The sequence below is a fragment of the Gracilinanus agilis genome, chromosome 6, assembly GCF_016433145.1.
Source record: "Gracilinanus agilis isolate LMUSP501 chromosome 6, AgileGrace, whole genome shotgun sequence".
NCBI classification, from domain to species: Eukaryota; Metazoa; Chordata; class Mammalia; order Didelphimorphia; family Didelphidae; genus Gracilinanus; species Gracilinanus agilis.
This window is the reverse complement of record NC_058135.1, coordinates 1640306-1663174: the sequence shown is the minus strand read 5'-3', so window position 1 is coordinate 1663174 and position 22869 is coordinate 1640306. Positions and strand designations below refer to the sequence as shown.

At 49.6% G+C, this 22869-nt stretch overlaps 1 protein-coding gene across 1 annotated transcript in view; it reads left to right on the top strand.

Annotated features, from left to right (window-relative positions):
- Positions 1-22869, top strand: part of LOC123251757 (protein inturned-like) — an 84582-nt gene that overhangs the window by 19705 nt on the left and 42008 nt on the right. The window contains exons 3-4 of the mRNA XM_044681048.1: positions 5538-5623; positions 18684-19004. Of these exons, the coding sequence (XP_044536983.1) occupies positions 5538-5623; positions 18684-19004 (407 nt within the window). The remainder of the gene's footprint in view (positions 1-5537; positions 5624-18683; positions 19005-22869) is intronic.

Genomic DNA, 22869 nt, shown 5'->3' with positions numbered 1-22869 from the left:
GGCAGCCTGCATCCCCACGTGCATGACTATTTCTGTGCGTCAGGACCAGGGAGCTCCAGGAGAATGGCCCAGGGGGGAAAGGCCCTCAGATCAGGTCAGGCTTCTAAATAAAAACCCAGGCACGATCCCCTGGGCACGTGTGGCACAGAGAGGGCGAAGCACGGCTGTTTCCGTGCACCAGTAACTCAGAAGACCTATGTTTCTCTCCCGTTCTGCCCAAGCCCTCCGTGCCTTGGGGCGTGATTCTCCAGGCCTCGGGGCGGCCAGATTTTGTCACCAGTTGGGGGTAGCTAGCCTTCTGCTTTGTAAACTGTTCTGGACTTTTCCGGGCTGGGCCTCAGGCAACCCCAAAGGGTCTGTTAGCATGCTGGGAGCCCAGAGTCCAGCTCCTCTGGGGAAGGCTCTAAGAACCCAGGGCCGCCGCCACAGCCTGACGAGGCACAGTACTGGGCATCGGCCACCCTCCGTGTCTGTGTGTGTCACCACACCTGTAAATGTACATGCGTGGATCCCTATATGTAAGCGCATGTAGGCGTACGGGCCGTGTACACCTTGTGCGTGCGTGTTACGTGGGGAGTCATCTACTTCCTCTGAGTCTGGACATTCCCCTTTCTTGGCCTACCAGAGCTGCCGCATAAAAAGCCGGGCCCCCTCGGGGGCAGGAAAAGTTCAAGTCTGCCCCGGGCCGGTGACAGAAAAGGTGAAGTTTGTGACTAGAAATACGTCCCTAGACGCCGTCTGCTCGGGAGAGAACACGCGCTCTCGGCCTGATTTCATGCACTCTGGAGCAGCGGCGTTCGTCTTTCAGAGTGCTTCTCTGGAGGAGAAAAGCCCCCCCGCCTCCGTGTCGGAGAAGGGCTCCCACCCAGGCGTCCGGCAGAAGCCGCGCTGCCCGCGCTGCCCGACCATAGGGACCGAGGCGAGGCGTTCGGTAGGCTGGCTGGGCCTTGGAGTCTGGCGAGAAGGAGACCCGCATCTAAAGTCTCTGAGAGGGTGCTCGCCATCGTTCCGGGCTCCTGTTTCTTTTCTGCGTGCTCTGGTGGACTTTCCCCATAGCTACTCCGAGAGGGACGAGAGGAAACTTCGGCCACGTGTCCATTTTGGCCTTCTCCCGGGCTACGCTAGAGTTGTTTCTGAGGACGCTCTCGGAACCGTTACCTCGCCTGGCAGCGCACACTCCAGTTTTCTAATGCTCGTGTCTCCTTCCTGCTTCCTGCCTCTAAGGCTCTCAGCCCTTTAGAGGCCTCTCTGGGCCTCTTGCTCCGGCTCTCTGGGCGGGCTCATTGGCCCCGTGGCCGGGCTGCTTTTTTTCCTGGAGGCCTTCCTTACAGAGGGTTGGCAATTATTCTCTTCTTTGGGGTTTGTGTCCTGGATTTTCCTGGCCCCCCAGCAGTCTACTTTTTCATAAGTCTTTTCTTATTGTCTCCTTCCAGCTCTACAGCTTTGTGATAGAGCCAGCAGCTCTGCAACGCTAGAGAGAACCCCTCGGTCTCGTAGGGTTCGGGTCTGTGCTGTCTTGGGTTCTGCAGCTAAGCTCTGTGGGGAGACACTTCCTCAGGTGCCCTGGGGCAGAGCCGCAGACTTTCAGAGGACATTAATGATCCATTGTTGAAGATGGTATGATCACTGCCTCTTTAACTTCCCGAGGTCCAGGTCGTGGTTTGGGTCTAGGCCACAGAACCACGGACTTGCCCTGGGTAGAACTCCAAGAGACAGCCTTGTGCCTGCCCCAGGCTACACAGAGGAAGGGCTTAATAAGTGCATGTGGAATAAATGAAGGAATTTGTGGTTGTTGAGGTGTTTTGGGTTGTGTCTGACTCCTCGTGAACCTATTTGGGTATGGTTTACCATTTCTTTCTCCAGCTTGTTTGACAGATGGGGAAACAGAGGCAGACAGGTTGAGTGACTCACCCAGAGTCATACAGCCAGGAAGCGCCTGAGGGTAGATTTGAACTCAGGTCTTCCTGACCCCAGGCCTGGCACTTGTAATGAGGGTAAGGGAGTGGATCGGTTATGGAGGTTGGTAAAGCTGTAGGCAGTCAGGAAGCTAGTGTGGCTTAATCTCAAGCTGTTTACTGATGGTGCTGGATGTAGGAATGACAAGCACCCGGTGCCTAAGCCAGCTAAGGGATTGATGTAATTTCCCTGGGCAAGGGATAAAACCCCTTTAAGAAGATTTCCCTTCAGCCTCTAACCTGGCTGAGCAAGTAACTCCTATTGGTTGACAGTGAGATTAGACAGGAAGGGAAGTGCGGTGCTTCCTGTCTAACAGTAATGGAATTACTCTGCCTCCCTCCTAGAATCTTGAACAACAGTCTACTGAGATCTAAGTTGAAGGTAGGAGTCACTAGTAAACTAAGGTTTTATTTGAAAAGTTGATTAGGGGAAAGGGTTTGGAGAGTGGGTCAGGAGACCTATGAATCTAGTCTAGTACTGCCTTCTTGATCTAAGTTCAGAATGATGATGAACTTCCTTGCTAGGATCTTCATCTGTCCCAAGGGACCAGCCCTGGGACAGAAACAAGTGATCTCTTGATGGTAATATAGAGCAACCTCTTGATAGGGTATATCTAATTGATGTTCCTATTGGGTCCGCAAAGTTCTCCTAACCTGCCTAGCCTAGGAAACTGAGATCCCACATTCCTCCTCCCGACCACCCTGGATCCCCAAGGGGTAGAAGTGACAGAGAGAAGAGAAGTAGGGAAAAGAACAGAACCCAGCCCGGGGTCTCCAGGGCTTTATATACCCTGGGTCCAACTGGCAATTGGTGCTTGCCCTGTGGCTCATGCCACGGTCAACATTCCAGCCAGGGCAACTGACAGGTTGCCCCAAGCAAACATGGCGGTATTAATCCTATAGGCACACTTTATTAAGACCCTTCTGTGTACCAGGCACTGTACGAAGCGAGAAGGCAAAGATGAAAGGCTCTGCGTGGTTCCTTGAGGCAGTAAATGGAAAGCCACTGGCATGGACTGGTTTGGAGAGTCACTTAAGGAAGATTATTTTGTCAGCAGTGTGAAGGGGGAGGCAGGAAGAGGCCGTCCTGGGGATGCAGCTGAGAGGCCAGGAGGTCCTGAACCAAGATGGTAGCTGCGGGAGCAGAGAGATGGGGCCTGCCACCGGAGGTGCTCTAAGGGGAGAAACAGCAAGACGCAGCCCTCCAGGGCGAGGTCGGAGCAGTGGAGCCGGGAGCCTTGGAGATGGAGGCACCTTCCACAGAAACGGGGAATTCTGGGAGAGACGGCGCGTGCCAGACGTGTAAGATGTGCTCAGGGCGTACGTGTAGCAGTGAGGATGTGCGGGCCTGGAGCTCCGGAGAGGAGGGGCCGTACCTGTGCACGCAGTGCCGATGGGTGGGTGATTTCTGTCGCCCTCCTGCCGCCATTGTGGCGAGGACCCCTTCAGCACCGGCCGGCACTGGGGCGCTAACCAAGCGCTGGTTTTCCCTGCTGGGTCACTGCAAGAGTGGTTACGGGCACAAGCACCGAGGAGGTTTCCCAGACAGGGACGGTGGAGGGAAAAGTTATGGGGAAGCAAAGGAAGGGGAGGCCCCAGAGGCATGCACCTTTTCTAGGGGGTCCCCAGAGAAACAGGAAAGCTAGCTCGAGGCATAGCGGGGGATCTCCAGGTTTGGGGGGCCGGGAGTGAGGGTGTTTGAGGACGTCGGGGAGGGAGCCCGTGTCCAGGGAGACATGGAAGGTCAGGGAGAAGGGAGGTCTACTGAGGGCGCAGGAGGAAGTGGGGTGAGAGAGCCACACAGAGCCCCCAGGCTTTATAAGGAAGGAGAGCTGGAGACGAAGAGTGGAAGCGTTCTGCAAGGCCCGTCCCAGCTTCAGATAGTAACTGTTTGGTGAATGAGTGAATACAAGAACTTGTTATTAGAATACATATCCTGATGAAGTCTTGTGAACACAGAAGTGTAAAAACTGCCCTTAAGCACTGAATAGAAGCCCGTGTTCTTGCCAGCAGCTTCCTCCCTGCTCAGCCGCCCTCGGGCTCTTTTTGTCCCTCCATGATGCAGACGGGCAGGACCGCTCATGCTTGGGGAGAAAGATCCTGACCAAGGAGCAGCCGACCCTGCACCCCTCGGAAGCCCTGCACCTGCTCGGCGCTCCCGGTGCTTTCGGGAAGACACGTACAGCGGCCCAGTGCGGAGAGGAGATCAAAAAAGATATGGGGTGGAAGCTAAAGATAGCTTCTACAAGAAAAAAATCCACCTTAGAACATAAGGACAATAGGGGGCAGCTGGGTAGCTCAGTGGATGGAGAGTCAGGCCTAGAGACAGGAGGTCCTAGGTTCAAATCTGGCCTCAGCCACTTCCCAGCTGTGTGACCCTGGGCAAGTCACTTGACCCCCATGGCCCACCCTTACCACAATCTTCCATCTATGAGACAATACACCGAAGTACAAGGGTTAAAAAAAAAAAAAAAGAACATAAGGACAATAGACGGTGATCTAAAGTGTGGGGTCCTCTTGTTGCTTTTAAATGTCTGTATCTTGATGTCATCGGTGTGGGGCCCTTCTGCCAGGACGGATCGGCGTTGCTCGGAGTGCCGTGCCCCGTTTGACAGCAGACATGGGGGGGGTCCCTGTTGCTCTTCACACATGCGTCCAGGGGAGCGGATGAGATCACCGAGTGCAATGGGCCAGGGTGGAAGAGAAGGGTCCAGGACAGAGTCTGGGGACCCCCGCACAGGAGACGGAGAAGGGGCGGTCCGATGGCGAAGAGGGGAGACAGGAGACAGGAGGCGGGGAGAAGGTGATGAGCGGCTGTGTGGGAGGCTGTGGAGAGGCCTACGATAAAGAATCGTTGGTAACTGGGGAGAGGAATATGGCTTGGAGGAGGAGGTCAGAAGCCAGACCCCCAGAGGAAAGGCAGCGGGGGTAGAGCTGGGGGCTGTGGAGAATGGGGACATGTGGTGAGGACGTGCGCTGGGTAAGAGGAGACCGAAGGCGGAGGGAGGAGGACAGCAGGTCGGAAGCGTGCGCTGGAAGATGAGGGCTCTCGGCCAGAGGCCTCCGTGGTGAGCTCCGCCAGGAGGCCAGGAGGTGGCGGGGGCCTGGGGGGGGGGAGAGGAAGAGCCTCTACGGAGGGCAGCAAAGGGAGGCCCTGAGGGAGGGAGAGGAGGGCTGCCCACCGCAGTGAGGGCCCGGCTGGAGATTGTGCGGCGCCCGTTTGCTATGGGCCTGTCTTCTGATTTTCTCTGGCTCTGTTCAGCGGTGCTTGGGAGCAAAGAAGGTGCAGGAGGGGGCGATCCAAGGCCGCAAGGCAGTAAAGGGACTTGAGGAGGGGACGGCCCAGGGTGGTGGTGGTTCCCAGAGGGAATGCCCGGGGAAAGGCCCGAGGGCTGGAGGTCCCTGGGAGGACAGGAGCATGTGTGTGTGACTGAGGCGAGGAGGAGGAGGGCCCCCGAAATGAGCAGCTCGCTGGCCTGGGAGCCCCACGCTTCTCTGTGAGATGAGGAGGGCTGAACTCCCTCGTTTCCAGCGCCAGGGTGCTGCGGCCTCCCTCATTTTCTCCGCTGTTCTTCTTTGTAGGTGATACCCTCGTGGCTGTGAACGATGCGGACGTGAGCTCGGAGAACATAGAGAGAGTTTTATCTTGTGTTCCAGGCCCCATGCAGGTACCGCCCTCCTCCTGTGGGCTCCTCGGGACAGAGCGCCGCCCCAAAGCCCTCTGCAGGCCCCTCAGTCTGACCTTGGGTGTCGGGGAGGTCCCGGATTCCACATTCCTTTTTGTTGGACGTGTCCTAGAAGCAAGAGGGGCCTTCTGGTGATCGCGTGACGCCCCATTAAAGTCATGAGCGCAGACGAGTACTAAGTGCTCCTCTGACACGAGGAAATCCCTCTAATTGTAGAAATTGTCTTAACTCGTAGCTCGGAATTTTTCATCTAATTACGGTTTTCTTGGGCTTTCTGTCACGTCCTTGGACCTCCTTTCTTTGAGCCCTTATTTTCTGTCTTAGAATCAATACGGTGTGACGCTTCCAAGGCAGGAGAGCAGTTAGGGCTAGGTAATGAGGTTAAGTGACTTGCCCAGGGTCACACAGCTGGGAAGTACCTGAGGCCGCATTAGAACCCAGCACGCTCCATCTCTAGATCTGGCTTTTTTCCACACTATCCACACGGCTGCCCTTGAAGGATTTTGTTTGGGTGTTTATTGTTTTCATACTTGCATAGTATTGGAATGGCCGTATTCCCAGTTGCCTGAGCTTCCCCACTTCCCCCGGAGGCGACCTTCTTTGGGTCTGTGAGCATATTTCAAAAGGTTGCTGTCGCTCTTCCCGATAACATTCCTGTAACTGAGACCCCAGCTGCAGCCGCCCCCTTTGATAATGGTACCTGATGGTGATTGGAGTGAGCGAAATCAGTAGAGTTGTTTTTGATTTTTGGTTTTATTTTAAAAATAAGGGCTAGGCCATGGGGGTGAAGTCACTCGCCCAGGATCACCCAGCTAGGAAGTGTCTGAGGCCAGATTTGAACCCAGGACCTCCTGTCTCAGGGCCTGGCTCTCCATCCACTGAACTACCCAGCTGCCCCGTTGAAACGGTAGTTTTAGCTGCAAGGAGACTGAACAACCCTCCTCCCAAGTGATTTGGAGAGCCCCGGGAGTTGGTAGCTGAGACATTCTGTGATGCTGCTAAGGGACCGTGGTGCTCTGAAATGCGGGGAACAGTCTTCCTGCATTATCTTCTTGGAGCTGCCCAAAAAGGCTGGGAGGCGAGAGCCCTGGTGCCATGATTTCACTTCTTCAGATGAGTAAACGGAGATTCCTCAGCGAGCGCTCTGCCTCCTGAGTGAGCCACCGTCCTTCATTCCTGTGCTAGGACCCATCCCAACTCCGGCCCCAGGGCCCCCTCCCACGGCCGATGGTGGGGAGAGCCTCCGCAAACCCAGACCTCCCTCCCGGCCTCTTTGCCTGTCTCTGGAGGAATGGCTCCTCTTCAGGGGGCCCTTCTTTCTTGTTAGGGCCGCGTTCCACTTCAGTTCTCCCTGGAAATCTAGAGCTGCGGCGCTCCCCCTGCCAGTAGCCGCTTAAGGAAGGAGCAGTAGGGGTGGGCCCAGTGGAGAGAATTCTCTTGCCCCAACAACATGCCCCGAGTCGCCCAGTGGGGTCTCTGTTTTTCAGCCAGAGATCACCTCTATTCTTTCTTACAAGCATTTCCCCTGAGGCGAGTGCCCACCTCTTAAAGACCAATATTCTCCTGGCAGCAGAGCCCCTCATGGTGCAGGCACATACGTAGCGCTTATGGTTTGTGGAGTGCTTTCTGGGTGACAAGCGACAGAAAACACATCACCGGGTGGGATTGTGGTTAGGAAAGTCGGGGGGCGTCAGTTCTCGGGGGAGAGGGAACCTGGAAGGCCTGAGGGTTATCCAGGAGGAAGACCTCCAGAGGGCCTCCAGGAGGACCTCCGATGGGGCTTATCTAGAGGGCCTTTGGGCCAGGATCACACTCATTGTCCGCTGGAGAACTACAGAATAAGAATGTGTCTTTCAGAGAAACCAAAGAAGTGCATTTAGCTTACACTAGAAAAGTGCCAGGCACACGATTTCTCTGTGATCGTCGTAGTCCCGTAGTGTGAGAGCTCAGAAACCTCAGGAGGCATCTGATCGGGGCTCTCCCCCCCCTTTTTTCCAAGAGAGGGGTGGGGAGGAATCCCAGAGGGAAGTGACCTGGCCCAGGCCAGGAGCCTTGGAAAGCCCCCTTTCTGCGGGGTCTCAGTGAGCATGAGAAGGCTGCTCTGCCCCGCCTCATCCTTCCCAGTGGATAGTGGGACGTTGCTGTAGCGGAGCCCCATGACAAAGAAAGGGTCCGTAAACCCAAGTTCCTCTGACCCTTCACCTGTATTTTTTTTTAAGATGTAAATATTTTATTTTTTTAGAAAAATTTTCCATGGTTATATGATTCTTGCTTTTACTTTCTCCTTCACACCCCACCATATCCAACACACATTTCCACTGGTTTTTACATGTGTCCTTGATCAAGACCTATTTCCAAATTGTTGATAGTTGCATTGGTGTGGTAGTTTCAAGTCTACATCCTCAATCATGTCCGCCTCAGCCCATGTGTTCAAGCAGTTATTTTTCTTCTGTTTCCACTCCTGCAGTTCTTTCTCTGGACGTGGATAATGTTCTTTCTCATAAGATCCTCAGAATTGTCCTGTGTCATTGCATTGCTGCTGGTACAGAAGTCCATTACATTCTATTTTACCACAGTGTATTGGTCTCTGTGTACAATGTTCTTCTGGCTCTGCTCCTTTTGCTCTGCATCAGTTCCTGGAGGTCTTTCTAGTTCACATGGAATCCCTCCAGTTTATTATTCCTTTGAGCACAACAGCATTCCATCACCAGCAGATACCACAATTTGTTCAGCCCTTCACCTGTATTTTTAAGCAGCCAGAAAGACAGAATCCCACAGGCGTCCTGGGAAGGGCTGTCCTAGAGAGACGGCTCACGCCAATCTGGAAATCGCCGGGTGTCCTGGGCTGGCAGGGACCTTTGTCTGGGAGGGAGATGGTCAGTGTAAATGTCTGCACAGACTCTCAGACTGTTGTCCAACCTCCTCATTTTACAAAGGAGGAAACGGCATCAGAGAGGGGAGCTGACTTTTCCAGCATCCCCCAGGCTGAGCCAGGATTGAAACCGGAGTCTTCTGACTCCTAAATCTCTATCATCCTACAATTTATACCTAAATAGGAAACTGCATTAAAAAGTCTCCCAAGTGTTGTTATAATCAAATAAAAACAAGCTCCAGGGAGACGTGCCTATCCAATGGAAGGAGCTCCAGGCTCTTTCAGGAGTTAGAAGGTCCATCTTTCATTCTGGCCTGTGCTTGGCTATCTATGAACCTGGACAATTCATTTCCACAGCTATTTATTAGGGGCTGTAAGAATATAGAGGAAGATAGGGAATTTAGACAAGGCAAGATTCCAGTGCTCCTAGAGAACGCATGACCCATCTACAGAAAATATTTCAAATATATATGAAAAGATACCTGGAGAGGCGGCTGGGTGGTTTCAGAATCAGGCTGAGAAACAGGAGGTCCTGGGTTCAAATCTGGCCTCAGACACTTCCTAGCTGTGTGACCCTGGGGAAGTCACTTCACCCCCATGGCCTAGCCCTTCCCGCCCTTCTGCCTTAGAACCTAAACTTAGTACTGATTCTAAGATGGAAGGTAAGAGTTTAAAAAAAATTATACCCAATTGTATGAGAGAAACAGAAATTAGAGCACAATATTGGAGAGACAAAGATTATCAGTTGGGGAGATCCGTGAAGCCTTTATTCATGGAGGAGAGAACATGGTGTTTGTCCTGGGCGGTCTAAGCACACCACTGGATCAGGAAAGTGGCATTTCAGACTGATGAGAGAAAGAGAAGAGATGCACGGCGGTGTGCGTGCACAGACCACGTAGGGAGCACGGTGGCACGCATGCCGGCCGTCTGAATCGTGGGGTGCGGCAGGGCCATTCAGAGGGGTGGAAAGGCTTGTTGGGCATGTTGGAGCCCAAAGGGATGGGATCCCATCTCTATATAGGGTGGTGGCGGGGTGAAGAGGGGTTGTGGAGGCAAGTAGGTGCCTGGGAGAAAACGCTGGAGACTGGAATCATCTAGGTGGTGTAGTACAGAGAGAGGGGGTCATATAGTTTTTTTAAGCTTTGGCTGAGTTCTGAAAAGCAGTTAGGGGTTTGGAATCTTGAGGAAGAGGCAGTTGGTTTGAGTCTCCCGTGGAGAGAGGTTGTGTAACCAACTGAGCTGCCTCCTTACCTATCTGTAGTATTGAAATTTAGCCTAGCTTTGATATATTTATTTAAGAAACTGTTATTTTGGATAAACCCTTTATATCTTCCTTCCCAATATTATTTCCTACCTTCCCTCCCTTACCTTATATGTCTGTGAAGTTAATAAGGAGAGTAATTAGAGAGGAGTTCAAAATCTGTGAAGGGTTAATTGATATTTGACAGTATTAGATATAAAGAAACTAGTCAGTCATCATTTATTTTGTAAGTTGAGTTAAGGCTGGTCCTTACTCAGACTCCATCTCTGCCTCCCTTCCCCCACCTGAGGTTCCTGAGACAACTGTTAGGGCTTCCTCAATCCACTTTCCTGACAAATCATCCTTTAAAAATAATAAACCCTTTTGTGTTTCAACAGACCTATTAGTATAATTTGTCTGTTAGTTATCAAGAGAGGGAAGAAGAGGGAAAGAACCAACATACTCTGGGCTTGAAGGGAAGCCGGGTATCCATCTTGGAGGAAGGTGTAACTGCAAAACAAGTCCCTTCCTGTGAAATTAACTAAGCCTGTTGTTAATTTCAGTCTAGTCTATTTCCCTCAGCCTGTGTTTGAGTCTAAGTCCCAGTCTGTAAAGCCTGCTGTTTGTCTGTTTAGTTTAATTTCTCCTCTCCCTGAAGATCTCTGTTCCCTTCTGTGTTATACTCCTGACTTCAGCCCTATTATATCCTGAATCTCCTTAATCCCAGCCTACCTGTAACCTAGATTACCTACCTAGCAAGTCTCTGACAACCGCCTTTCAAATTCCCTTATACCACACACCTTTCCTCAAATTACCCCCATTACAGTGGGCGTAATGAGCGGAGAGGAGAGGGAGCAAGCCACCAAAGCCACAGCCGTACAAGCCTTGGCAGCTACCACTGAAAGGAGAGGAGAGCAGACGTGGGATATTCAAGAGAGCAAAAGATAAAGAATTACAACCAAGAATAACAGATGAGCAAGGAGGGGATGTGTTTCTGTCCAGGAGGTTCCTATTTCCAGACAGACTTAGGGTCAGCCGAAGCCAACCACCCCGGGGGAGCCAGAACCTGAGAGAGAGAGCAGGAGGTGGTGTGCCGAACAGGAGGGGCAGCGCAGGGAATAGGGCGGCTCCTGCCTGCCCATGGCCGGGTGATGCCGGCTCTCTGCCAGGCAGCCTCATGGCTGCCCGGAGGGCATCTGGAATCATAGTGGGCAGGCATGCGGGAGGTGGGGTGTCCTTGCCCAGTTCAGGAGCCGCAGAAAGAAGAAAGGAAGGAGAAAGGACGGTACCCCAAGTGGTCCGGAAGCCTAGCGCAGAGGGTGCGGGGCCTGCTCTGTTCCTCGCCACTACAGAAAAAACGTAACTATTTGGTACGTGGGGTCCTTCTCCTCCTCCCTCCGCCTCCTTGTGTTAGGCCCAGCAGCACTATCCCCGAGGCAGAGTGTGCACAGTGTAATGGCTTTGGGGCCCTACGTCCAAATTGCTTTTGAGAAGCCTTCCACCACTTTGCAGCTTCCCTGTGTTCTTGTTTGTTTGTTTTGGTCACGTCTGACTCTTCTTGAGCCAGTTAAGGGATTTTCGTGGCAAAGATACTGGAGTGGTTTGCCATTTCCTTTTCCAGCCTATTTTATGGATAAGAAAATGGAGGCAAACAGGGTGAAATGAGTTGCCCAGCCAGTAAGTGTTTGAGACCAAATTGGAACTCCAGAAAAGGCGTCTTCCTAAGTCTAGGCCTGGCTCTCCATCCACGATAGCACCTCACTGACCCTTTCCCACAACTCTTCTAGAAACTGTCATTTTCTTTATCTGGGGGGAGGTCAGTTTTGCCGAGCATGAGAGTTGTTTTCATTTGCCCTTTTTTAATTATTAGCGATTTGGAACACTTTTCACCTGAGGAATGACGCAGATCCTTAGATAACCTGGATAGTGGACCTTTTTTGGAGAAACTTGCTGTAAAGATTTTTTCCCCAGTTAACTGTCATTTATATAACCTTGTCCTTTTGGTTGTGTTCATTCTGTTTGTGGAAAGGCTTTTCAATCTTACGTAATCCAGTTGTTCATTTTATCTTCTAAGACCCTCTCTGTCCCGTGAACTCTTCCCCTGTCTATAGTTGCATTCGATACCGAAGGGCACTGAATGGGCAAATTAACTTGGCTGTCGGATCATTTTTACTACACTGGCCCAGCCCAGCCACAACGGTATCCCTCCCAGTTGTTCAGATCTACCTATTTCTTTAAGGACTCTTTTGTCATTCTATTCTTCAGGTGCTTTGGTGGGCAGAGTTCCAGCTGCATGCGGATTTTCTACTTCTGTACTTTTCTCTTTCTTCTGCTGCGTGTAGGCCGCGTGTAGGCCGGCTGATGAGTTGTGGGGTCACGTTTAGTTAACTTTCGAGGGTCCCTACATCCTCTCCAGCTGACTGTTTTGGCTCTTGGGGACTCCATAACCCTAGGGGAAAGGAGGTGATGACCTCCTCATGCTGGCCACCAACAGGGCCTGCCCACATCCCGGTAAGCAGTTGTGGCAAGGGGAAGCCAGACCAGACCGGACCAAACAGAACAAAGCAGTGTCTAGAGGGCCTTCCAGGTATAAATGAGGAGTTTGTTCAAGGCAGCTGTGCTCAGTTCCTGAAGAAGCAGGGAGGGTCTCCCGCAGCAGGTACTGAGGACATGGAGCTCCCTCCTCAGGGAGGCAGGCGGCAGGCAGGGGGCCGGCCTCCATCTGGGCCTGGGGAAGGCCTCTGTAAAATGGGCTTTCTCAGAAGAACCTGCCGAGTCCTCACGGTGGTGGTTATGGCTCTGGTGTAGCTCTCAGAAGCTGCTACGGCCTCATCAGAAGAGGGCGGCATTTTGGCCGGAGAGAGAGCCACGAGCCGCCGTGTCGTCCCAGACCACCCACGGCCAGGAAGCTTACTGCCGCCTAACAGAAAAGCCTTCCAGTTCAGGACCCTCGTAGCTGAGTTCCCAGAAAGGGCAGCTAGTGATTGATTTGTGCAATGTAGAGTCAGTTAGACAGACGTTGCTGAGGCCTCTTCTCTGTCCTACCCACCTTTTATCTTTTCATCCCATCAGGGCTATCACCCTGGGCATTGTGGTGGTGGGACCAGCAGTGAAAAAAAACTAAGGCATTTTTAACTTTTCCAAACAAACAAAAAAAAGGTAGCCTGCCCAGATCCCAGAGCTCTCTTACGTAGGTGTGGGTTGGGGGCCCACAGAGCTCTTACACTTACCAGCCAGGGAGGCCCTTCCCTTCTCCAGGATTGGAATCAAGGACCTTATCGTGGCCTTTCTGTGACCCGTTTGGTTAGGGATGTCCCCTGGACCCGCAGAAGCCCTCGGGCCTTTCCTCTTGTTCCTGTGGCCTCTGACAATGCCTAACATACTGTTTCTCTTCTTTAGAGTTTCCGCCCCCAGTCACAGCGCCTTCCATCCTCAGGCAACCCTTTGCCAAATCTGTCCCCAGGTACCCCCGTGCCCGCCCCCAATCTGATTTTGGACCCGAAAGACTGAGTAAAGAGCCTGGGACAGGAATGCCCAGGTCGGGCGTTCCAAGTTCAGAGATCTCGGCGCTGTGACTCCTTTCTGCCACTGACCCCTGGAGCTCTTCCCCCAGTTAGCTTTTTCCTCTCTCTCCTCCTCTTGTCACCCTCCTGTCCCTGAGCTCTAAGAAATCCTAGTTGGCCCCTCGTGCTCCTAGTGTAGCAGAGTGCCCTTTTTCCCATACTGATTTTTTCATTCTGAACCTAACAAACCCCAAATGAAATGTGCGCTTGTGAGCAGAAAAGGATTCTATAGGAAAGCTCGTATCTCTGTCTTGTCCACCTTAGTTTTCTTCTTAGACACCTAATGAATTCAGCATGTAACTTTTAAAGATGTCCTACTTGACTGTGATTCCTTCCGGCCTTCCTTCTTTTTCCTACTCATTTTCCGTATCCCTGCTCCTCCGCCCTGCTCTCTCACCTCCCTGCTGATAAGAAAGAAGAAACACAGAATCCTTGTGGCAAGTATGTGTAGTCAAAATAAACCCCTTCCGTCGTTGTGTCCCAGAACGCAGGTCTCTTTCTGCGTCTCCAGTCTGTCACTACGTCTTGTCAGGAGGCGGATAGCACGGGGCCCCCGGAGACATGGCTTAGGCATCGCACACATCCGAGCTTTAAGTCTTTCAGTTGTTTGTAATCATAGTCACGTTGGTCTTGTATGAATTCTCCTCTGTTCTCTGCTCCTGCTTTCTGCATCAGTTCACCCCGGGTTTCTCTAAAATCACCATCCCTTCCATCATTTCTTTTGACACATTAACATGCCCTCATATTCCCTTACCATATAATTTGTTCAAAGAAATTAAAAGCACCCCCTTCATTTGCAATTCTTTGCCACTACAAAAAGAGCTTCTATAAACATTTGGATCATTTTCTTTGATCTCTTTAAGGTATAGACTAGTAGCATGAGTCAAAAATAGGCAGTTTTGTGACTTTTGAGGACAAAGAAACAAATTGCTTTCCAGATGGACTGACTGACTCATGGTTCTACCCCTCTTTTCCCAGAAACCCTCAACATTTGTCCTTTTGTGTTTTGTGTGTGTGTGTGTGTGTGTGTGTGTGTGTGTGTGTGTGTGTGTGTGTGGTGTGTGATCTTTGTCAATCTGATGGGTACAAGGAGGAACCTCAGATTGCCTTAATTTGTCTCATTATTTGTGATTTGGAATATTATTCCCATGGTTGTTGATTGTTTGGATTTCTTTCTTTTTCAAAACTGCCTTTTCATATATTCTCACCATTTATCTGTAGGGGAATAGTCAAGGGCCCATCTTCATTAGGATCTGCTTTGCTCCTTCCTACCAGTATGACCTTCAGCAAACTAATTTCTTTCTCTAGATCTTAGTTTCCTCCTCTCTACTATGGAATTTTGGCCTAGGGAGACTTCCAACATCCCTTCTATAGCTCTGATTTTAAATTGAGATAAGTACACAAGGTTCTGATCCCAGAATGAGACTGAGTGAAGAGACATAGACACGTCTTCGTCTTATTCTCTGCAGTTCTCCCTTTGGTTGGGTAGATCTTTCCTTCTTTCCTCAGCTCTTTGTAAAGTCTCACCAGACCACCATTTTGCTTTCTTGCTCTTCTTTTTCTTTGGGATGACTTTTGTTCCTGCCTCCTTTACAATATTGTGAACCTCCATCCATAGATCTTTAGGCACTCTATCTACAGCATCTAAACCCTTTAGTCTATACATCTCCTTCACTTCATATTCATAAAAGATGTTATTTAGGCCACACCTGTATGCTTTGATGGTTTTCCCTACTTTCATTGATTTCTGATTTTTTTCTGATTCTTTGATTTCTTCTGATTCTCTGATTTCTGATTCTTTGATTTCAGGTTTTGGTTTTTGTTTTTGTTGTTTTGTTTTTTTTTTTAAGCCTTTACCTTCCATCTTAGAATCAATACTGTGTACTGGTTCCAAGGCAGAAGAGGGATAAGGACTAGGCAGTGGGGGTTAAGCGACTTGCCCAGGTTCATCCAGCGAGGAAGTATCTGAGGCCATATTTGAACCCAGGACCTCTCAGTCCTCTGAGTCACCTAGTTCCCCATCTACCCCCAGATTCTGTTTTAACTGATTGTATAGAGCTTCTCCACCTCTGACTACAAAGTATGTAGTCAATCTGATTTCGATATTGACCATCTGGTGATGTCCACCTGTAGAATCACTTTTTGGGTTGTTGGAAAAGTGTTTGCTATGACTAGCAAGTTATCTTGTCAAAAAAACAAACAAACAAACAAAATTTCTACTGCTTCTGCCCTGCTTTGTTTAATACTCCAAGACTGTATTTGCCTGTTATTCCACTTATCTTTTGATTTCCTGTTTTAGCATTCCAATCCCCTATGACCAATGTGATGGCCTTTTTGTGGTGTTATTTTTATTTTTTAATTGACAAATTTCATTCAATTAATTAATTTAGGGTGTTTTTCCATGGTTACATGATCCATGTTCTTTCCCTTCCCTCCAACCCCCTCCCCCCATAGCCAACACACAATTCCACTGGGTTTTACATGTGTCATTGATCAAGACTTATTTCCATATTATTGATAGTTACACTAGGGTGATCGTTTAGAGTCTACATCCCCTATCATGTCCCCATCAACCCATGTGATCAAGCAGTTGTTTTTCTTCTGTGTTTCTGCTCCCACAGTTCTTCCTCTGAATGTGGCTAGTTTTCTTTCTCATAAGTCTCTCAGAATTGTCCTGGGTCATTGCATTGCTGCTAGTAGAGAAGTCCATTACATTTGATTTTACCACAGTGTATCCATCTCTGTGTACAATGTTCTCCTGGCTCTGCTCCTTTCACTCTGCATCACTTCCTGGAGGTCTTTCCAGTTCACATGGAATTCCTCCAGTTTGTTATTCCTTTGAGCACAATAGTATTCCCACAATTTGTTCAGCCATTCCCCAATTGAAGGACATCTCCCCATTTTCCAATTTTTTGCCATGTGGTGGTGTTTTAGATATCATATGTCTTCATAGAACCAATCAACTTTGGCCCCTTCAGCAGCAGCGGTTGGAGCGTGGACTTGAATCTTGGATTCAAACATATCCTTTTTTCACTTTTGAAATTTTACCCAGGTACTGCTTTTCCCAGTCTTTTCAATGACTGTGAGGGCTACTCCATTTCTACTAAGGGATGATCATCGGAATTCAATTCACCCATTTGCATCCATTTAAGTATTTCTATCCAAATAAGGCTACAGAGAAAATTTGTTTTAAGTTCTTGAACCCCAGGCAGAGCCCTGTGTTATCAGTCCTCAAGTAATGAATAATTACTGAATCCTGGGCCAGTGCCGGAGCTGTGTATCGCAGCATCGCTGAAGGTTTCAGGTGGATGGTAATCAAGGACTAAATTATTTTTTCAGTTTGCAGCTTCCACGCCCTACCGTAGAGTATGCAAGAAGTATAGAAATGCAACCCTTCATTCATATATTCATTCATTCAGTTCCTGCTGTCTGCCAGGTACTCTGCTGGGCATTGGAGACTCAAAGGAAGAAAAGAGCCCCTGCCCTCAAGAAGCTTGCACTAACTGAAGGGGGGGAACAACATAAAGTTATCTGGAGGAGAATAAAATACAAGATGGCATTTCACAGAAGCCTTGAAGGAAGTTAAGGAAGCCATGAGGCTGGAGTATGGAGGGAATATGAAAGAGCTAGACTTTGACTCAGCCAATCTCACATCACAAAGGAGTCAGAAAGACCCAAGTTCAAATGTGGTCTCAGATACTTCCTGGCTGTACAGCTATGGGCAAGCCACTTACGCTGTCCTGCCTCCATTCCTCCCCTGTAAAATGAGAACAGTAGCACCTACCTTCCAAGGTTGTTGCAAGGGTAAAATGAGATCACTTTTGCAAAGCATCAGGCAAACCATAAAGCATTATTTAAATGCTTTTCTCTTACACACACACACAGATTTTACTCTTCTCAGAAATATTAACCAAACTGCTTTGTTTGATGCCTGAATGTAGATTTCATTTCTCTAGTTTTATTTTCTTTTTTATTTGAGATTAAATACTTGGGTTGGCTGTGACAACTGGGATTTTCTGGAAGCTACTAGAATAAAGCCACATTCTTAAAAAAAATATATCTTGCTACCTTGGAATTGAAACCAAGTACTGACAGAATTTTCTTGGGTCTTGATCAAGACACAAGTGCTTCGTCCTGTTCCCTCCTGAGTACCACAGTATAGACCTGTGTTGGCGAGCCTGTGTCACATGTGCCAGAGGGGTCTGCTTCCCTCCCCTCCTCCACCGAGCCCAAGGACATTTCTCCCATTCTCCACCCCTCTGCCCAGCAACCCAATGGGAGTGCTTTCTCCCAACCCTGTCTGGGGTAAAGGGGCGGCTCATACGCGGTGTGAGGGTTGCAGTTTGGGGACTTGGTCTCTAAAAGGTTCACCATCACTGGTATAGATTGTACAGAAAGAGAGTATTTCAGGTGGTCATTTTTTTTTTATTATTTTCAGTTCCAGATCCTCCTACCCACACCTCTCTCACCCACTGAGAAAGCAAGAAAAACAAAGCCTGTTACAAATACATAGAGTCAAGCAGACTAAATGCCCACTTTAGCCATGTGCAAAAAAAAAAAAAATGCCTAAGCCCACCCTTAAAGTCCATGATCTTTTTGTCTAGAGCATATGTCATCATGAGCCTTTTGGAATTGTGGTTGGTTGTAATGTTAACCCCAGTTACAAAGTCTTTCAATGTTTTCATGAAAACATGGTAATGTTTCATTATTCTCAAATATTTTGTTAATAGAGATCTACATTTCTGTTGTCTGGGAGGGGTGCCTGGAGCTCCCAAATGTGTTACTCATTTGTTTTTATCCCTAACTAATCTGTTCCTTTCTTATTGAGCTTGCTAATGGAGTAGAAATGGAATTAAAGAGCTAGATGGGACCTTCTTTTTTGACAGGCGAGGAAGTTAAAGGATTTGCCCAGAGTTCCTTAGACAGTATGTAGGAGAGCTGGGCTCTAATCCAAACCCCGTGTTAACCTTTATTAGACCATATGCTAGATAAAAACAGATTTTCAGTTTTCAAGGAGACCCTTGGTAGTTGATAAATGGAAGTGTTTTGTGTGATAATACATGTATAACCCAGATTAAATTGCTTGTCAACTCTGGGAGGAGGGAGGAAAAAGAGGAGGGAGACAACATGAATCATATAACTTTGGAAAACTTATGTGGAAATTCGTTATTAAAAAAGAGAGTCGATAAGTAATGGTGAGGGGAGTCTGTGGCTCCTTTGCCCTCTTTCTGCCTCCGGGATGATCAGTGGCATTGCTCTGGGGGTGTTGTGTGAAGATCACGTGTCCTTATTAGGCGTGTCTGTATTATACACAAGTTCATGGAAACGACAACTGCTGAAAAATCTAAATAGTATTTTAATTAACAGGTGAAACTGACGTTTGAAATTGCAAACTGTGGGCCAAAAGAAGCCGTTCCGCCCAAGCCGAAGAAGGCCCAGACAGCGGCTAGCGATTTAGTCAAACTTCTGTGGGGGGACGAGGTCCAGGATGTGCAGCAGAACCTCCAAAGCTCCCCTCACATCGTCATGTATCTGTCCCTGCGGCTGGACTCGGACGCATCCAAGGACGAGGTAGGTGGGCTGGAGCGCTCCCGGCCAGAGAGGCGCTTCCCAGGGAGTGTTAGGAAGCCCTGCAAGCACTCCTTTTTGTCCCGCTCCGTATCAGAGCTGCAGGAGGAGGCGGAGGATGTGAGAACGGCAGGTTCCGAATCACACAGATAACGTCGTCGCCCGCTGGGGGTCTCGGGAGAAGCTTGGCTTTAGGGAGGCGGGGAGAGCCCGGTCAGCTCTGAACCCAGGGCCCCGAAGAGGGACTCCTTTCACAAGGAACAGGCCTTCCACCTTTAGTCTCTCCTTTAGAGAAAATAGTGGGATGTTTTTTGGGTTTTTTAGGGATAGCTGATACTGAAAACTAGAACACGGCCTGGGAAGCCTAGACAATGGACCCGGGTCGTTGGAGGGCATACTGTAAATGAGAACTAGGGAGCGTAGGGTCGGCTGGAACTTTTGAATCTACATTTCATGATTAATTTAAAGAAGATGATCCGTTCTTTGTCTCCTTAATGAATAGCGCTTAGAGAGATTACTCATCTCCCTCTGTACCGAAAGGCCAGAAATAGTATAAATAATTGAAGGATGACTTAGAAACCCCAAAGTGTAGCAAGCTCTCAATTCTCAAGACCAGTAAGAAGATTTAAGTGCTCAGGAATCTTGGTTCCTGGGTGAATAATTAGACCATTCTGGGCTGTTATTATCTTCAGGGTGACCTGCTTTTTCCTGTGTTCTTACTCTAGGGTTAGTCGCTGAGGCAGCCCTTTAGCACATCACATCTTATGTCACTAATTCAAGGAACCACAATTTCCCTAGAGGGGTCCTTATCAACTCCGATCGCAGCCCTTAGAAGATGGTGACCAAAACATCCTCCAGCTGGCTGCTCACTGAGGAATGAGCCTCCCTCTCTAACTCAGTTAGGCTTCCTGGGCCTGCATTCCCAGGGGCGCTCTGCTTGCATAGCCTTAGCAAACACCCCAGGGTCCCCTCCCGCTGCAGGAGGCATCCAAGTGGGATTCCAGGGGGTGCCAGCCATACCTGCTTAGAGCGCTCACCAAGAAAAATAAATGGCATCCTTTGAAGTATTGACTTATTTACCATTTTTCAGTGGCAGTATTGATTTTATATCTGTTGAACAAATACTGCAGATCTTGTTTTTTTCTTTGGAAAGCTATTTAGCAAAGCACTGAACTGGTCCGATTTGAGTCCAGGGATGCCTCTGTGCTTCTGGTGCATGGAGGGGCCCAGAGAGTGTCTGACAGAGGCTTCTTTGCCAGGATAGATCCTGGGTAGATCAGAGCGAAGGGCTTCTTTTTGTCTGGTTTTTGTATCGAGAGGAGGTTAATCACTGAAGTGACAAAGGAGGGGATTGTTAGCGCTTGTTCCCCTGCCTGGTGTGTTCTGGGAACGAGAGGCCTTCGAGACCTCAGGTCCTGGGCCTGCCATTGTGAGGCCCACCAGGCAGGCGCACACTTGTGAGGCGGGCCTGGCACGCACACGCTTAAACCTTGGAGCGCATTGGTAGGTGAATGCAGCCCGAGGCCTTTGTCATCTTTGTCTTTTCCATGGGAAAGTCTCTAGATGGTTCTCAGATGAACAGCACGAAGAGTTCTCTTTGTAAACCGAGAAAAGAGCCTTGCTGGCTCCGTCACAGCAGCGGGATCTCCTAGAGATGCATTTCCATTGTGGCGGCTGGTGAATGGAGAAAATCCACTAATTGTCACTCTGCTAACAAGCGCTTCAAAACCAGCTAATTAAATTGGCCAAGTGCTCAAGGCTAGAGAACTTGCCAGATCTCTTATTAAAGAGACTTTTAATCCATTTGAAAGAAGGAATTTCGCTCAGGACCTTTGTTACCTTTGCTAGGCTTTGGCACAACCTATTTACCAAAGAATACAACGGGGCCATGTTGGTTACTAAGTACAGTTTTAATAATATTCCTGCCTTTTGGGCGTGGGCCGCTCCGAGGGCCGGTCAGCAGCGGATGTTCCCCAGCGCTGTTCTGTTGGTCGGGAGCATTTCTGACCACGGCGGCAGAGCCTTCTTGGTGGGTCGTGACGGGTGGCACCCTTTGTCAGAGAGCCTCTTGCTTAGGACGATTGCAGAGTCCCCTGTCCTCATTCTAGCAGTACTCCCAGAAATTGTTTATTAAGTAGGACTTGCTTCTACGCATCCAAAATATCGCACACGGTGGGAAAACGGAAGACATGTTTCAAATACACTATTAGCTTTCTACGTAGGGAAGAGCCGGCCGGCCATGGCCACAGTAGCGTTTGGTTACTGTGGCACGCAGAGGCCCAAGCAAGAGCTGGACAGCCAGAGAAAGGCGAGCGGCCCTTTCGAAGGCTGTTCTGCTGTTTGAGGACGAAGGGCACAATCCATGACGAGACGCTAGAGGAGAGCTTCTGTGCACGCTGAATTTTCCCTGGCCGTTGGAAAGAGTTTCATTGGGCTTCCCTTGCTTCTGACGAGGCCGCAGACGGCATCGTGGGCCCTTGGGGCTGGGAGGGTGCTGCTGCTCCTGAAAAGCCAGGGAGGCCGTCCGCATCCCCACGCAGAAGCCGCTTTTCCTGGGGACGAGCATCAGGACGCCTCGGATCCCGCGTCACCGTTGAGCGGACATCGACTCCTAGAGCGCCCAGGCCACCACTGCCCCGCCATCGTGCCCAGCACGCCCGAGGCTCTGCAGCGGTGCAGAGGGAACGGAATCGGTCCCCTTTGACACATGAAGACAGCGAGGCGCTCAGCCTTAAGGACCGGCCCCTGGCCTCTCTACGAGTTAGGTATTAGAGCAGGGCTTTTGAACCCAGCTCTCTAGGTCTTCTGATCCGCTGCCACATGTGTAAGGTGCTTCTCCCATTTAGCAGCAAGGTGGTGCAGGGGATAGGGTGCTAGGCCTGGAGTCAGGAGCCTGGAGTTCAAATCCAACCTTCACCCCCTCTGCATGACCCGCAGCCTCAATTGCCTCATCTGTAAAGTGGGGATATAACAAGACTCACCTCCCAGACTTGTTGGGAGGTTCAAACAGAATAATATTCGTAAAGCACTTTGCACACCTTAAAGCACTACATGAATGTGGATGGTAGTTGTTATTGTCATTCTGTCTAGGGACAGCTTTCTTCCCTCCTCTTTTAGTTCTGTTTAAATGGCACCCAAATGTGTGTCCAGCATGTGGTCGCCAAAGGTCTTCTAAAAGAATGAAACAAAAAAACAAAAAAAGTTTTTGTGCCTTCTTAGAATGTTCCTTGAATTCTGAAAACATTCTAAGAGGTTCAAAACATAAGAGAAACGGGGCAGCAGCAGCACGGGGGTTCAGGTGCTGGGCTTGGATACAGGAATACCTGGGTTCAAATCCTCCCTTTGATACCTACTATATGACCCCAGGCAACTTCCTATGACTTTTTCTACTAAATCTTCAATGAGGTGCAATCTACAATGGTGGAAGGAGTTTCCATGCTGATGAAACTGTGAATCCTTCATATATTACCCTATTAAAGTATTCATCATACTGTACATTATCTTACAACCCAAACACTGGCCATAAAACCTACCCTTTTTTAGGTTCTTGTGAATTGTATTTATAGTCAAGTCCAAAACAGAGGAGGTAAAAAAAATCGGACATGCTTTCTCTCTTTGGTGTCATTGCAGCACTGCCTTAGAGATTCCTCTTGGCCATCAGTGTTAGTCCATCTTTGTCAGAAACCAGCACAGCGGCCTGGTCACCTATGCTGCCTGGAAGGCACCAGCCGGGGTGGGGAGAGGAGGGGGCAGTGGGCAGGGGAGGAGGAGCTCACAAGAGGCAAAGCTCCCACGCCAAGCTGCTTAGGGCTGTGCCCCAATGTAGCTGCTGCACTTTTAGCCTGGATGAGTCCAAGAGACCCATTCATTCCCCCAAAAGAATGTGAGGGAGGGAGCAAAGGCAGGTGGCTTTAAAAAGAACAACTTCTGGAGGGGGGGAGATGAAGGAAGGAAGGAAGGAAGGAAGGAAGGAAGGAAGGAAGGA